We start from the raw sequence: 13,626 nt of genomic DNA, 5'->3' as shown, positions 1-13,626 counted from the left end.
GACAGTGTCAGCTTCTTCAGTACATTTCTGTCAGCAAATTTTAGGGCGTTCACTTGTAATCCACGACTGTATGATTAAGATAACCTTTATTAGTCCCACACGTGGGAAATTTGTTAATTAGGGTTTGTTTTTGCATACGTGTAGATTACTAAGACATGATTTTCCCCAAGTGTTGTTCTCTGACTTCTTTCAGATCATTATTTTTAAATAGTATGTATCAGAGCATGTGTGTTGTTCTTTTTTCCTTACAGAAACGTCACAATGCTGACAGTGTTGTCAACAAAAAGGAATGTCAAGGTATTCAAAACTCTTTTCCTCTTGTAGACAACTTGACCCTTTATTTAGTGTCGTATAAACGGATTCATGTTGCCAGGAAGCAAGTATGTCTCAATGAGACCTAATAAGACTTACCACATCTCTCTCCTTACTCATCACAGTACTGAGGAATGGTGCCTGGGAGATCGTGCACTGGGAGAAGGTATGTTTCCACAGTGTGCCGTTATTAGTCACAATCCTCCAGTGTCATTTCAAATTCTTCATTCTGTTTTTAGCTGCGACTCGAACAACATTCTGTTGGTGGATGTGAAGTTACGGAAAACACGGCATTCATGCATTTGCAGAGGGATACTGAGATTAGCACAGTGTGCTGGATTTTTAAAAACAAAAACACATGTTAATAATCTCTGTATGCATGATGATGTTCGTGCAAAGTTTTGTTTTAGATCCACCCGTTAAGGAGGAGGTGAATACAGGCATATATAGATAGATTCTAACCAGTCAAATTTCATTCAACCGGAGCATCGAGCCTGTCATCCATCCAGCAACTTTTCACAAGCTATTATGCTGTCGTCATTTACAGAAAGCTCACCCCCCCCCCAAACTATCCTGCCTAAACTAATTAATCCAGCATTTCCATGTGGGCGGCCATTAGAAGGCAATGCTGGAGGACGGTGAGAATCCTTCATAATGAAACTTTTCTATTAATGTGGCTGGGGCCGTTCGGCAGACGGTGTGGAGAAAACACACCAGACAGTTTAATAAATGGTGATGCTGCTTCCTCCATTAAAAGCTCCAATCAGCATGTAGCGGTGCAACATTAGCCAAATCTCTCCTCGCTGCTGTCTGTGATATGAGACGTAATGCATTTTTTAATTTGTTGTTGAGAACTGAAATAACAACAGGATGTGAATGGTCTGTGTAAACATGTTGCTGTCCCAAATCGCAGATTCATAAGTGAACAACATTAGAAAAGAAATGTTAACATTAATTTGACACATCCACAGATGGATGAGTGGATAAGTGCAACTGTTATTGTTGCAGAGACGACTGAACTACATCTCATACAGATGCATACAAACAGTCACCGCTGGAATAATCTCATACATATGCAGTGGTGGCCCTTCCTGATTTCCTTTTTTTTTTGTATGTGTGTATGTTTGTCACACTTAAATGTTTCAGATCCTGAAACAGATTTAAATATTAGACAAAGATAATCCAAGTAAACACAAAGTTCCTAAATGAAGGTTTTTATTATTAAGGGGAAAAAATCCAAATAATATGCAAAACACTAGGAAATCAGGAAGGGGGCAAACACGTTTTCACACACTGTAGTTTGTGTTATGGGAGTTTTTGGATGTATGCAGTGTCACTGTATCTAATACAACATGTGATTCATGCAATAAATTATCAGCAGGGAGGAAATCTCAGTGCTACCCGTTGGTATGTAACTGTCCCTTTGCTTTACCCACACGAAAGATTCTCTAAAAAGCTATGTTTTGAATAATTAATGCTTTTAGCGTCTTCATCATGCATATTGTAAAAGCTGCTTCTGTGCCAAACTTCTTTTTTGGCGCCCAATCTTTCAGGGCAACTTGAATGAGGTCAAAATGATCAACTTGTCTTTGCTGTTTGTTTGCCAACAAAGTCATAATTTATAATGATATTAAATGATTTTTTTGATTGCTGGATGGAATCTTAGTTAACTGCTAAAAGTCTTTAAGCGTGTTTCACTGTAATGTAAGCTTGTTACCCTGACACCTGAATACAAGGCCAGCCTTCAAATTAAAGTAGTGTGATTAGCTAGCTAGACAGGTCCACACTGCAGGTTTATGATCACTCTACATGTAAAGGAAATGGATCCATGTGCTGTCTTCTTCACCAAACTTTCCATGCTGCTTTTTCAAATGCAGCATTTCCTGATAACTATGAAAACACAGCTTCCTTCTCAGATCAGTTCTTAGTTCTTGAATAGTTGTGAAGCTGTAAGCATATATTAATCTTTTTATTGCTAAGAATTTCTGAGCCTAGATAGCTTCCAGCCCTTATTTCCCTAAAGGGTCGCCTAACTGTGCCAAATCAAACATGCAAGCATGATCTGCGTTTCATGCAAGCCCGGGGGTATGACTAGGAGAACACTAGCTTGTGACCTCCTGAGGCCGAGTTTGTGTCTCCTCCCGGTGTCAAACTGGAGCTCCATGGTGTAGTGCTGACCACTACACCATGGAGCCACTGAGGATCTGGCTTAGACACACACAATCTGTTTTTTGCATCACAGAGTCACTTGCTGTAAAGTGTGCAGGTCTCAGTAGTATTTGAAATGTAAAATTGTTGCTTTGTTTTCCGGTGAATGTTTTGGTGCTCCTGTTTGGCTCTAATGGAATGAGGACTCCAGCTGTTTCTCCACTGTGTTTTATTCTAGGGCTTTAATGTGCTTACAGTCTACTCTTTCAAGCTGTGAAGTTTTTGCACCTAATGTTGAGCTCATGTTTTCTTTTACGCTGTTTTATTGGCGTCCCACAGCATAATCAGTTTCTTTTCACAGGTTGAAGTGGGCGATATTATTAAAGTAAATGGCAGTGATTTCGTTCCTGCGGATGCTGTCATTTTATCATCCAGGTATACGAGCCTGCCAGACTGTGGGGAACTTCTCTCTCTTTCTTCTTCTTGCTCTATCTCCGCTCTGCCTAAGGAAGTGATGGTTAGATAATTTACTGAATCCACATTGTCAAAATGCTTTTGAAGGTATGTAAAAGATGCTAAATATGATCAAATGCTCTGCAGTCTGGCAGGATAACCATCATTTGCTTAGGTGGGGTAATGGTAATGTGACTTTTGATTAGATTTGATCAATCATGAGGCTACCCACCTCCTTCACCTTTTCAAAAACCATTTGGACCTGCTGTGAATAGAACTTCTGAGTGTTTTTCTACCCTCTTAAAATCTATTGAATATTGTTCCGAAGTTCTTCTTAAAAAGATAAGGAAGTCTCATTTGTGTTAAAACATGTCCTCTGGTGGGACAGCATCCAAGTGCTGCCAGCTGTTTTGCTGTTTCTAAATGGTTTGCCGAAAAGGGGAACAGAACCTCTGACCACACAGGACTGATGGTTGTGCTCTTCTCATCTACCAAAAACTGAAACCGTTGTCTCTCTCCCCTTATGTGTTTGCTGTTTGTCTCTTTATTTATTTTTTTCCTTTCCATTTCTACTTTTCGATCCTCATCCTCTCTTACCCTCCCCTCCCCTCCTGTGTGAACAACTGCCACACTTTCTCTCTCTCGCCCCCTGCTGGTGCGTGGTTGGTAATATCAGGTGGCTGTTGGGGAAGTAATCAGAGCGGCAAATGGGGATCACCTCCCGGCTGACCTCGTCATTCTGTCATCCAGGTCAGGAAACAAGCAACACTGAGAACAAAACAGCAGTGGGAGAGATAGGGGCTGTGTGTACGGACCGGAATGAGAGATCCTCCTGAAACAGTGAGATTTTATTTTCCAAACTCGTGGAAGGACGAGGCCTGCAATCATGCTGGCAACAACCAGATATTTAAGCGCCTCGGTCAAAGAGCACCACGCTTTGAAGTTTAGCAGCCATGGCATTGGCAGTTATTGTGTTACAGTTATGTTACAGTTATGTGACACGTTTAAATTAAACTTCTAACAGTGCTCAGAGTGAATGAAGCATCTAGACATAAAGGATCATGTTTTCCTTTTTGTAGATTCTTTCTTTGGGTCTTGAATATGTTATCCTTGCATGGCTTGTAAGGCACCCTGAATGCAGCAGTTTGTTTTAATGTTGCAGGTTGCATGCAGTCGCATTCCAAGATGAAATCATCTCGGATTCATAGTTTTGTCAACTTTGCATGTTCCGTACCGAAGCGGTAGTTTGCACAGAGTCTTACTCTAGAAGTCACTTCCTGACAATTGCAATAGACTTTTGCTCATTTCCATGAAACAAAACTTATTTGATGGCTAAAACAGCTGACCAGTTGAGTAAAGCGTCACTGTCTTAAGTGTAAATACATTGGTAATTTAAGACAGTAGCTAACTGGCGACCCAGCTCACCTTAACAACTGGCATGCTCCAACGCTGTCCCTGTGCCCAGAGTCTGTCAGAGTCTGTATGTCTGCTTTGTTCGTTGTGCTGGGTATGCTTGCTCGCTCAGATCGCCCCACTCTGATGTGTTTTCTCTCTTTTTACTCTTGTCCCTTTGCAATGTACTTTCACTTTTCTTGAAAGACAGTTAAGCTTAGTGGCAGCACCAAACAAAGATGTTGTCTCTCCTAAGAGTGTTACTGTACGATTAAATGGCTAACTTCACTAAAACATTGATATAGTTCCCGAGTTGCCTCTACAGCAGGGGTGTCAAACTCAAACACACAGTGGGCCAAAATTCAAAACTGGAACAAAGTCGCGGGCTAACGTAAATATTTATTGAAATATATTTATTCCTCCAGATGTAAGAATGAATCTTTTCTTATGGACTCAAACACGTTTTGCTGAAAAACTGAATATGGAACAAGCAAAGCTTAATACTAAACAATATATATATATTAGCTGTATAATACCAGTAGGTCAGCTCTGATAGTAATTTGGTATGGCTTCGCGGGCCAAATGTAATTAGGCTGCGGGCCAAATTTGGCCCGCGGGCCAGAGTTTGACACCTATGCTCTATAGCATCTTTGTTTGCAGTGCTTTAATCTTCTGCTGCTATTCTGTGATAGCCATTTTCTATCTCATACTTACTTTATTGTCTAATAGTTACTAAATAATCAGTACTATTTTGCATATTGATTTTAATATATAGTTATAATCATATAAAACAAGAGCAGGTTGAATATAGTGTAATATATGGTTGAATTTAGAGTTTTACTCTTATATTCTCGTACCACAAATGTCTAAACCCTCTCCCCCCACAACAGTGAACCACAGGGTATGTGCTACATTGAAACATCTAACCTGGATGGAGAAACAAACCTCAAAATCAGACAGGTGACTATCTCCTTATTAGTCTTTCTTAAGTTCTCATTGTATGCAGTGTGTTTTAATGCTGCTGTAACTACACCAACAGGGACTCCAAGTGACTGCAGACATAAAAGAAATTGACAGCCTGATGCGTCTGTCCGGGCGGATGGAGTGCGAAAGCCCAAACCGACATCTGTATGAGTTTGTTGGGAACATCCGCTTGGATGGACACAGGTGGGCTCAGATGCAGAGCTCTGTGACTGGCTCGCTGCTCCTCTCACTAACTTAATAGTCCATTAGCTAGGAACAGAGCCAGAATAATTATGAGGTTTCAGGGCATCTTTTATCTTTCTGCTGAATAAATGAAAGACGTTGTTGCAGTGATATTTAATTATGAATCTGTTTCCATTGTAGAGAAAATGCATTGGATGAATGCTTTTAGGATATCTAGGATAACATATCTTCATTCTGGGAGTCTGTTCCAATAAAGCTCTTTTTACATGAATATTATTAGTGGAAATCAAGGGTTTTCCTGTTGATGGGAATTGTTTTGAAACAAAGATAAGCCATGTCATTTTCAAATGATGATTTCATTCTTTGTCTTATGCTAAAATGTGTTTGATGATCTGAAAGATGTAAATGTGACAAATATGCAGAAAAAAACAAGAAAGTGGAAAATGCTTGTGCACAGCACTGTACATTTCAGTTATTGAGTACGCTTATTGTTTGCATGGTCTGAAAGGGTAATATGAATTCACTAGTTGTATGTAAAAGCAACAATTATTGACTGAGGGTGAGATAGGGTGAGATATTTAAACAGCAAAATGTCAGCCGTGCTTCTCAATACAGCACGGTACCACTGGGTCCAGACCAGATCTTACTGAGAGGAGCCCAGCTGAGGAACACACAATGGATCCACGGCGTGGTAGTCTACACAGGACATGACACAAAGCTCATGCAGGTGAAGCACATTTGTGGATTATTTGTGTAGAAATAGTAAAACAATCACTGTTGTGAGCAGAAGTGACGTATTTATACATGTTACAGGGCCAAAGCTGTTAAACTGACTGATTAATTAATATATGCTGTACAAACTGTATGCCAGGCTGCTTCTACTGGTGCTTCTCAAGCGTTAGTACTCACATGCTCATAAGTGGTTTGTCATTATGACTCAGATCATGTTTTTTGGGTTTCATATTGTCATCAACAACAGAGAAACACTATTGTTTGTTCTACTTCTGGTTTTTTTACCACATCTCTTTTTTCACGTTTTACCCAGAATTCCACGCGGCCTCCTCTGAAGCTGTCCAACGTGGAGCGTATCACCAACTTTCAGATCCTTGTGCTGTTTGGATGCCTGCTGGCCATCTCTCTGGTCTGCTCCATTGGCCAAACCATTTGGAAGGGCCAGTATGGCAACGATGCTTGGTACATGGATCTCAACTGTAAGAGTCCCGACAGCCTACGCTGCACATCTAATTCCACATATTTTGTCTCACTTGTTCATATCAGCTTATTTCTTTGTCATTTTAAGTTCCTAAATGCTGGTATGTGTCGTGGCGTTTTTGTGTTGCCTCAGTTTAAAACTGTGTTTCGCTTTACAAGTGAAATATGTGGCAATGTGGGAATAAGAGAATTCCCTGTTAATGAGAAAAGTCGTGACGTGCATAAATGTGTCGTGAATGAGTGTGATTGGGAAAAAATGGTTGAATATCACTGCGCTGCTGTACTTTTTTGTTCCTTTCTAATGTTCTGTTTGATTTTGTTGTTTTCTTTGTTGTCGTTTTTTTAACAGCTCCAGGTAACAACCATTTAAAAGCCTTGGCCATCCGTGAATGACCCTCCCTTACTAATCCCTTACTGAAGCTCTGCCTTTGCTAAGCAAATGAAGCCCCCTACCCTCGCCCCCTATATGGTTGCCCTACTTTGTACGGGCCCATGCCATGGACAAGCACATACCAGGGATCCAACGATAGGTTTTCCCCTCCAGCTCTCTTATACCTTCGTCTAGTTTTTTTTCCTTTGTCTTTTTTTCAGTGCCTGATTAAAAACAGTGTCTCACTTTTCTTTCATTTTTTGTGTCACGTTAAACGCTTTGCAGCTCCCAAGCTTCAGACTATCATTTGTTCCCACCTCATTTTTCACCAGAAATAAAGAGCAGCATTTACTTTGACTGCGAGGGAGATGAGGTTGTGTTCGGGAAGCTTCTCGTGGCAGGAGGCTTATACGTGTTTATTGCCTGAACACAACATGTGGTGCAGCCCAAGGGACGAGAACTGACATTTTCTAAATGCTTCTGCAGCGATCTTTCCTTGTGTGGATTTTTCAAAGAATAGATAGAGTGGGGAGGGATAGAAGTGAAAAGCTGCTCAGTTTTTACTTCTGTTCTCAAACCATAATAGAAGATGGCTCAATTTTAATGTTGACATTACAGACGTTATTGCAGTTCAGAATTTGTGCTGCTCAGTTCCTTAACGCGGCAGCTGCTGCGATGAAGCTCTGAACCTGGTCTGCAAAGTGATTATCGTGACCCTCTGGCCATTACTCTGTACCCTGATAGGCCTGTGTAGGAGAGGTTGTGCCCTGGTCAGTTCAAGCTTACATTATGACTTACACTGACCCTTTTGATGAGGTGTTCCATTGGCTTTCATTGGTTTTCTCAGGGTTTTGTCCTCAGTGGCATTAAAACCCACTCTTAAAAGATTCCATATCAAAGTGTCGAGGGGAGTGTAAATTATAAGGCAAGCATCCATCTTGAGACTGATTTGATTTCCATAAGGAGTTGTTGAGGCTCTGTCCAGTGCATATTATCCAACCTGTGGTAAAAGAGAGAGGTGGGGAAACTGCCACGTCGTAAACATGCAATTTCACCACGCTGCCTTGTTGTCTTAAATTATTGTAACTTCACCCACTCAACAGCATTACAAGAGTAAATGCAAAGATCCCGACACACATCACAAACAGAAAGCTGTGATTGTGCATGTTGTTTAACTAATACAAGTTTTCAGATCCAGAATGTATGGTTACTGATTCTTACACTCTTTCTGGAGGTAGTCATGCTGACTGTTCTTCCAAATGTTGCAATGCTAACTGACACTTTGTCACTTCTGCTTGCAGCATGATGAGGGGGAAAGGCTTTCTCGCTCTTGCATAGACACGCCATTTAAAACAACGTAATTAGAATGATGCAACCAAACAGTTTACAGTGAACTTTGTGCCAGTTTCTTCACTTCAGCTGGTTAGAACATATTACTTTCACATACAAGTGACATCAGATTGGTTTGTGACCTATGCATGTCCTGTTTGCTAAGGTTTTAATGCTGCTCTGCTGGTCCGATCCAGTGTCACTCTGTTGTTCGATAGCAGCATTTCTGCGTGACATAATAAGACGACTACTGAAGTGAGGTGATGGTCATTAACACCCAAACTATTGTGCTGGCATAATCCACCCACTCTTTTCCACTCCTTCTTGGTTGAGAATGTGCTATGGACTGAATCTCCCTCCTTTGTCTTGAGAGCATCTGTTTGTCCCCCCCCCACTTCTGAAAACATTTTCCCACCTACATGTGTTGTTGTAGCAATAGCTTCCATTCTGCCACTGCCACTCTTTGTGCCATTCAGTTTTTTTGTTTTGTTTTGGAATCGTTCTTTCATGGGGAAGGGCTCGCCCCTCTCAACCGCAATGCTAAGATCAAGGCTTGGGTTTAGGAAGGTAACATTTGCACCTCCTGCAAGCTGAGGAAAGGTAAATCACATCCCTCCTGTTTTCATATTTGGTGTCAATGGGATTACATGTTGATCATTGCCAATTGTTCGGGGCTCTCGGGGGAACCGGCATCATTTTGCATAGTGCTTTGTGGAATCATTGCCTGGATCATGCTGGATGCCAAGGCTGCTGCTGCTGCGACACTAATGACATTTGAGATATTTCAGTCCCTGTTCGCTACTTTCAATCTTTGGGACATTAAATTGGATTGCTAATCGGTTGAGTTGTAAGAGGATGAGGTTGGGTGGAAGAAATAGTTAATTCCAGCTAATGGACGATATTAACCCAAAACATTCTCCAGATTGGGATAATGTTGATCATTGGCTGGAAGTAGCTTTGGGCATATTGATTTAACTAACAGATAATAATGAACCAACACTGATGAGTCTTCTGTGTATTACTTCTTTTTTTTTTTGTCTAAAACTCTTCCCCTTGTAGATGGTGGGGCAGCTAACTTTGGCCTTAACTTCCTCACCTTCATCATCCTGTTCAACAACCTCATCCCCATCAGTCTTCTGGTCACGCTGGAGGTCATCAAGTTCACCCAAGCCTTTTTTATCAACTGGGTGAGTTCAAGTCCAGATAGATGTGCTGTTTTTCAGACAGTGTTTCTGCATAGGCAGTTACCTGCAATTCAACTTTCACTACTTAATCTTGGATCAGATTGCTGCGTCTTTTGTAAAAGGGAATATTGGAGCGATGAACGCTGACAAATCATGAGGAGTTTTCTTCACAGCAACTCTTAGCAGTGTTGATGTCGTTTAGTGACTCTCATCAGCATTCTTTCTGGAAAAACTACAAGAAGCATCAAATAAAAGATTAACATAGCAGCCGGCGAGTACGTGCCAGACTTTTCCTTTATAGCTGGTAGAAACCAAAAAGAGCTAAAAGAGAATGAAGTCTGTCAGGTCAGCACATGACTCCAGGTGAATGTTGATGTTGCTGTGCATCGATTTGTTAGGAAGACAACTGTTGAAGTCTTTTCCTCTATGTCTGCTATATAAGGTGATGTGACTGTTTCAGCTTGACAAGGAGCTGAAGGTGGTAACATGGGGTCATCAAAATAATTTTAAACACCATTACTATATTTACATCTGCACATAGCACTGCAAAGGGAAAACACATCTAAAAGTCGATGTTAACCGTTTGGTTTAGCATCATGAGTGTCTGTAGTAAGTAGGTCAACTTCACTGAATGTCTTGACTGAGGCATCCATGTTTCCTTTATTTTGGAAAAGTTATTTTGAGCAACTTTTAAGTTTAAATGAAACCCTAGCGAGTAAATTTTAGTAACATTTAGGACACTTCTGTTGGTTTCCCTTTGGTTCGGTATTTTCTCCGGGGAAACTTGACTGTCAGGCTTGAAGTAAAGCACCAGTTTTTGGGAGACTTTGTTCATATTTTCTAAATTGATGTGAAGATTGTTAAGCAAACATGTTGTTTGTTCAGTAACGTTACATTTTAAGTTCTTCCATGATTGTTTTCAGGACACTGATATGCTATATGAGCCCACAAACACACCTGCCATGGCCCGCACCTCCAATCTGAATGAAGAATTAGGCCAGGTATATATATATATATATATTTTATATTGTGCACTTATTTGAAAGAGATTTCTTTTAAAGTGTTCTGTTTCTCTTTCCTTTCAGGTGAAGTACATTTTCTCAGACAAGACAGGAACTCTCACCTGCAACGTGATGCAGTTCAAGAAATGCACTATTGCCGGTGTGGCTTATGGGTATGTTGAGCTTTCCTCCCTGTTTTTCCATTTTCCCTGCCTTCGTCCTCATATCCTCTGGCCTTCATTAAGTGCCAAGTGTGCATCATAGTGCATCTGGCGTTTCATTCTCCCTCCCTACCTTCTCATTAGCAGGTACATCAGTGCTCCTCTCGACATAAACTAAAAATAAAAAGTGGGCAGGCATTTGCAAGCAAAGGCACTTTACACTCTCCGCTGCGGGTGTTTGTTCGTTGTTTGTCACGTTGGAGATGTTTGTGAAGGCTGGCTATGCCTCTTTGTACTTTCCGAGTGTGGTGCGAGCTCGATGTTGTTTTGATATAACTTGGTAACTCACAGTATCGGATTATAAACACAGGGTTTTAACCAAAAGGAATTTATTTTTCCTCCACTCCTTACAAATTCTTTTAGCTAGAGTTCAACATTAAACATTAAATCACTCCTAAATGCCTTTTTCCTCCTGCTCATTTCATTTTCATGCATAGATAATGAGCCTCAGTGTTCACAGAATCAAAGAAAGTGCAGGCGTGACAGTACATGTTTAATCCCATTAGGATTCAATTAAAAGCGTGATTGATGAAGTGCAAGCTGAGGACAAAAGAGTATTTTATTTGGAGTTCTCTGTACTCTCATTAGGCTGTGATTGTGAGTCCAGTGGGAGCACTGACAGTTTGTCACTGTCGATCCCTGGGTCAGCAGCGTAAAGCCCGTTTAAGTGTTGCACGTGCTGGTGATGTGAAGCCTCCGAATCATTGCTGATATTTGTGTCGTAACCATTGCTGGTGTGGATTAAAGGTTTGTATGATGTTCTTGGTATGTAATGTTTTTTTGTTTCATGGTTATATTGGTGGTTAAACTTGCTGGTCATCAGAGACTTGCACTCACTCCTCCTTTAAAAGGCTCGAGATTTTTCTTTGATTCTCTGAAAGACGCACTCCCTGTTACGCAACTGATAAATATGGATGAGAGTTTCATAGCAGGAGGGAAGACAACCAGTTCTAATAAGTCGAGAATTTTCAAGATGCCATCGTTTGGACATTGCTTCCCCATCTTTTTTTCTTACGCGTTTCCAAAATTAGACGGCTCAGAAACGGTTGACTCTAAAAGTTCACTCTTCTGGATTCATTGTCCAACATACTACAACAATGTCAGCTGTACTACTACGTTCTAGCTCTGCCCAAGCCAATTCATTTAATTTACAAAGTCAAAAAAATAACTTTTTATCTCACATTTATTTTTCTTTTCAAAGATGATTGTGTCAGCAAGTTTGTGCTGGGAGGTTTTGATTTGTTCTTTTAAATGTGTCCATAAGACTTGAGTCATTGTTACCAGTCACCATTTTAGAGGCCAGATCAAACAGGTTGGTGTGTGCTGTAGTAAAAAAACGTATTTAATGAAGGACTTTAGTCATACAGAGCAGTAATACTGAGCAATATTTAATAATATAAACACCCAACACGGGCCAATAGTAAAAGAGCGTGGCATACTTGAGTCTGTTTTGGATATTGTTATATAATATGAATAACTGGAACTTCCTCCTTTCCTGTTATAGATGCTTTCAACTGTCTGTTAATCATGAAATATGGATGAAGTAGTTCAGAGGCAGCTCTTGCTTAATTAAACTTTAAATTCTCAAATTAACATACTTGCATCCTTTTTTAACCTTTATTTTAATTTCAGAAGAACAGCTTTTAAATATCAAGCAGTAAGTAATAACATATTGTGCAAAAGGGATAATACGAGTAAAGCAAAGATAAAATGAGGCATGTTTTTGTTCAAATGAATGAACAAGCATGTGTATAGATCTTAGTTTGTAGCGTGACTTGTAATTTAGTGCCAGAACACGCACACAAAGCCCCCCCGACGCTGCCGCCCGCATGTGTTCCTCTACACAAATTAAGTGCTGCTGTAATTAATAAAGACATCCCCAAGGGTGTAGACATTAATTAATTCCACTGGATTGGAGTCCCAATCTGAGGGAGGCTCCCAGAATCCTCCTGGCTTTTTATTTAAGGCTAGAGTGAAAGCACAATTATGTAAAGATGTGCTCAAATGACAGAACTCTTCTTTATTTTATTTAAAAGTGTCTTAACGAAGCATAGAAGCATATAGTAGAGGATATGTGGTTGTAAGTCTTATACAAACGTATTGTTGATTCAAATAGTCCCATTGTTTCATTGTTGTAGGTAAAAGAGTGAAGCTTGGCTGTATGAGTTTGGATCTAATGGAATAATGCTGGAATGCTCTTTGGCCACATTCAGTTTGTAATGTTCTACTACGTTCATTGGTGACCTTGAAAATATGCACCGAACTGTGGTAGCCTGCTGACAGCTGCTACAATTATAAAATGATTTCTATTCATTTCTATTTTTACTACTTTGTCTTTCTTGGATTGTTTTCTCCTTTGATTTTGTTGACTTCTCTTTAGACATTTGAGTAAAATGTCTCCACTGTAACACCTTTTAATGATCTTATTTTGTAGTTGTTCAGTTTTTACGTACACTCAGTTTTTTTGTTATCAACCTTACAACATCTACTGGGTGAATCCAGCACTTTATTTAGTTAGAATCAACCATACAGCTTACTGATGTCATATATACCAGTCACTCTAGCAAGTGTTACAAACTAAATCGAGTAATGAAGAAGGGGAGACTACCTCTGAATTCTTCACGTTCAGTTGAAGCTTTGACACAAGTAGGCCTCCAAACAAGACAATGATCCCCAAAACACATCATTAATCATTATGGGATGGACACATGAGGCTAACAATAAGCTTCTGGACTTGCCTTACCAAAGCCCCAAACTCAAACTTATTAAAAATCTTCGGTTTGGCTTTAAAAGCTGTTTTTGTGCCAGGATGCCAACCAATTTAAACGAACTACCAA

General features: G+C 40.2%; 1 protein-coding gene across 7 annotated transcripts in view; it reads left to right on the top strand.

The window, feature by feature from the left end:
- atp8a1 (ATPase phospholipid transporting 8A1) overlaps window positions 1–13,626 on the top strand; it is a 111,138-nt gene that overhangs the window by 38,088 nt on the left and 59,424 nt on the right. For 5 of the 7 annotated variants that reach the window (XR_014888314.1, XR_014888313.1, XM_085245139.1 and 2 more), the window contains exons 5-14: window positions 252–297; window positions 438–478; window positions 3,590–3,663; window positions 5,196–5,265; window positions 5,345–5,472; window positions 6,088–6,199; window positions 6,518–6,683; window positions 9,443–9,570; window positions 10,491–10,568; window positions 10,653–10,741. Coding sequence is in view for 5 of the 7 variants with exons in the window: in XM_085245139.1 (XP_085101265.1) it covers window positions 252–297; window positions 438–478; window positions 3,590–3,663; window positions 5,196–5,265; window positions 5,345–5,472; window positions 6,088–6,199; window positions 6,518–6,683; window positions 9,443–9,570; window positions 10,491–10,568; window positions 10,653–10,741 (932 nt within the window). In the remaining 2 variants the exon portion in view is untranslated. Of the gene's footprint in view, window positions 1–251; window positions 298–437; window positions 479–2,821; window positions 2,896–3,589; window positions 3,664–5,195; window positions 5,266–5,344; window positions 5,473–6,087; window positions 6,200–6,517; window positions 6,684–9,442; window positions 9,571–10,490; window positions 10,569–10,652; window positions 10,742–13,626 lie in introns of all 7 variants that reach the window. The other 2 variants (XM_085245152.1, XM_085245127.1) reach the window with 1 other exon arrangement.

Source organism: Mchenga conophoros, linkage group LG2, assembly GCF_057382185.1.
Source record: "Mchenga conophoros isolate Kocher_MC1m ecotype Shallow Benthic linkage group LG2, M_conophoros_male_GT1.1, whole genome shotgun sequence".
NCBI classification, from domain to species: domain Eukaryota; kingdom Metazoa; phylum Chordata; class Actinopteri; order Cichliformes; family Cichlidae; genus Mchenga; species Mchenga conophoros.
This window is presented reverse-complemented; position numbering and strand designations above follow the sequence as displayed.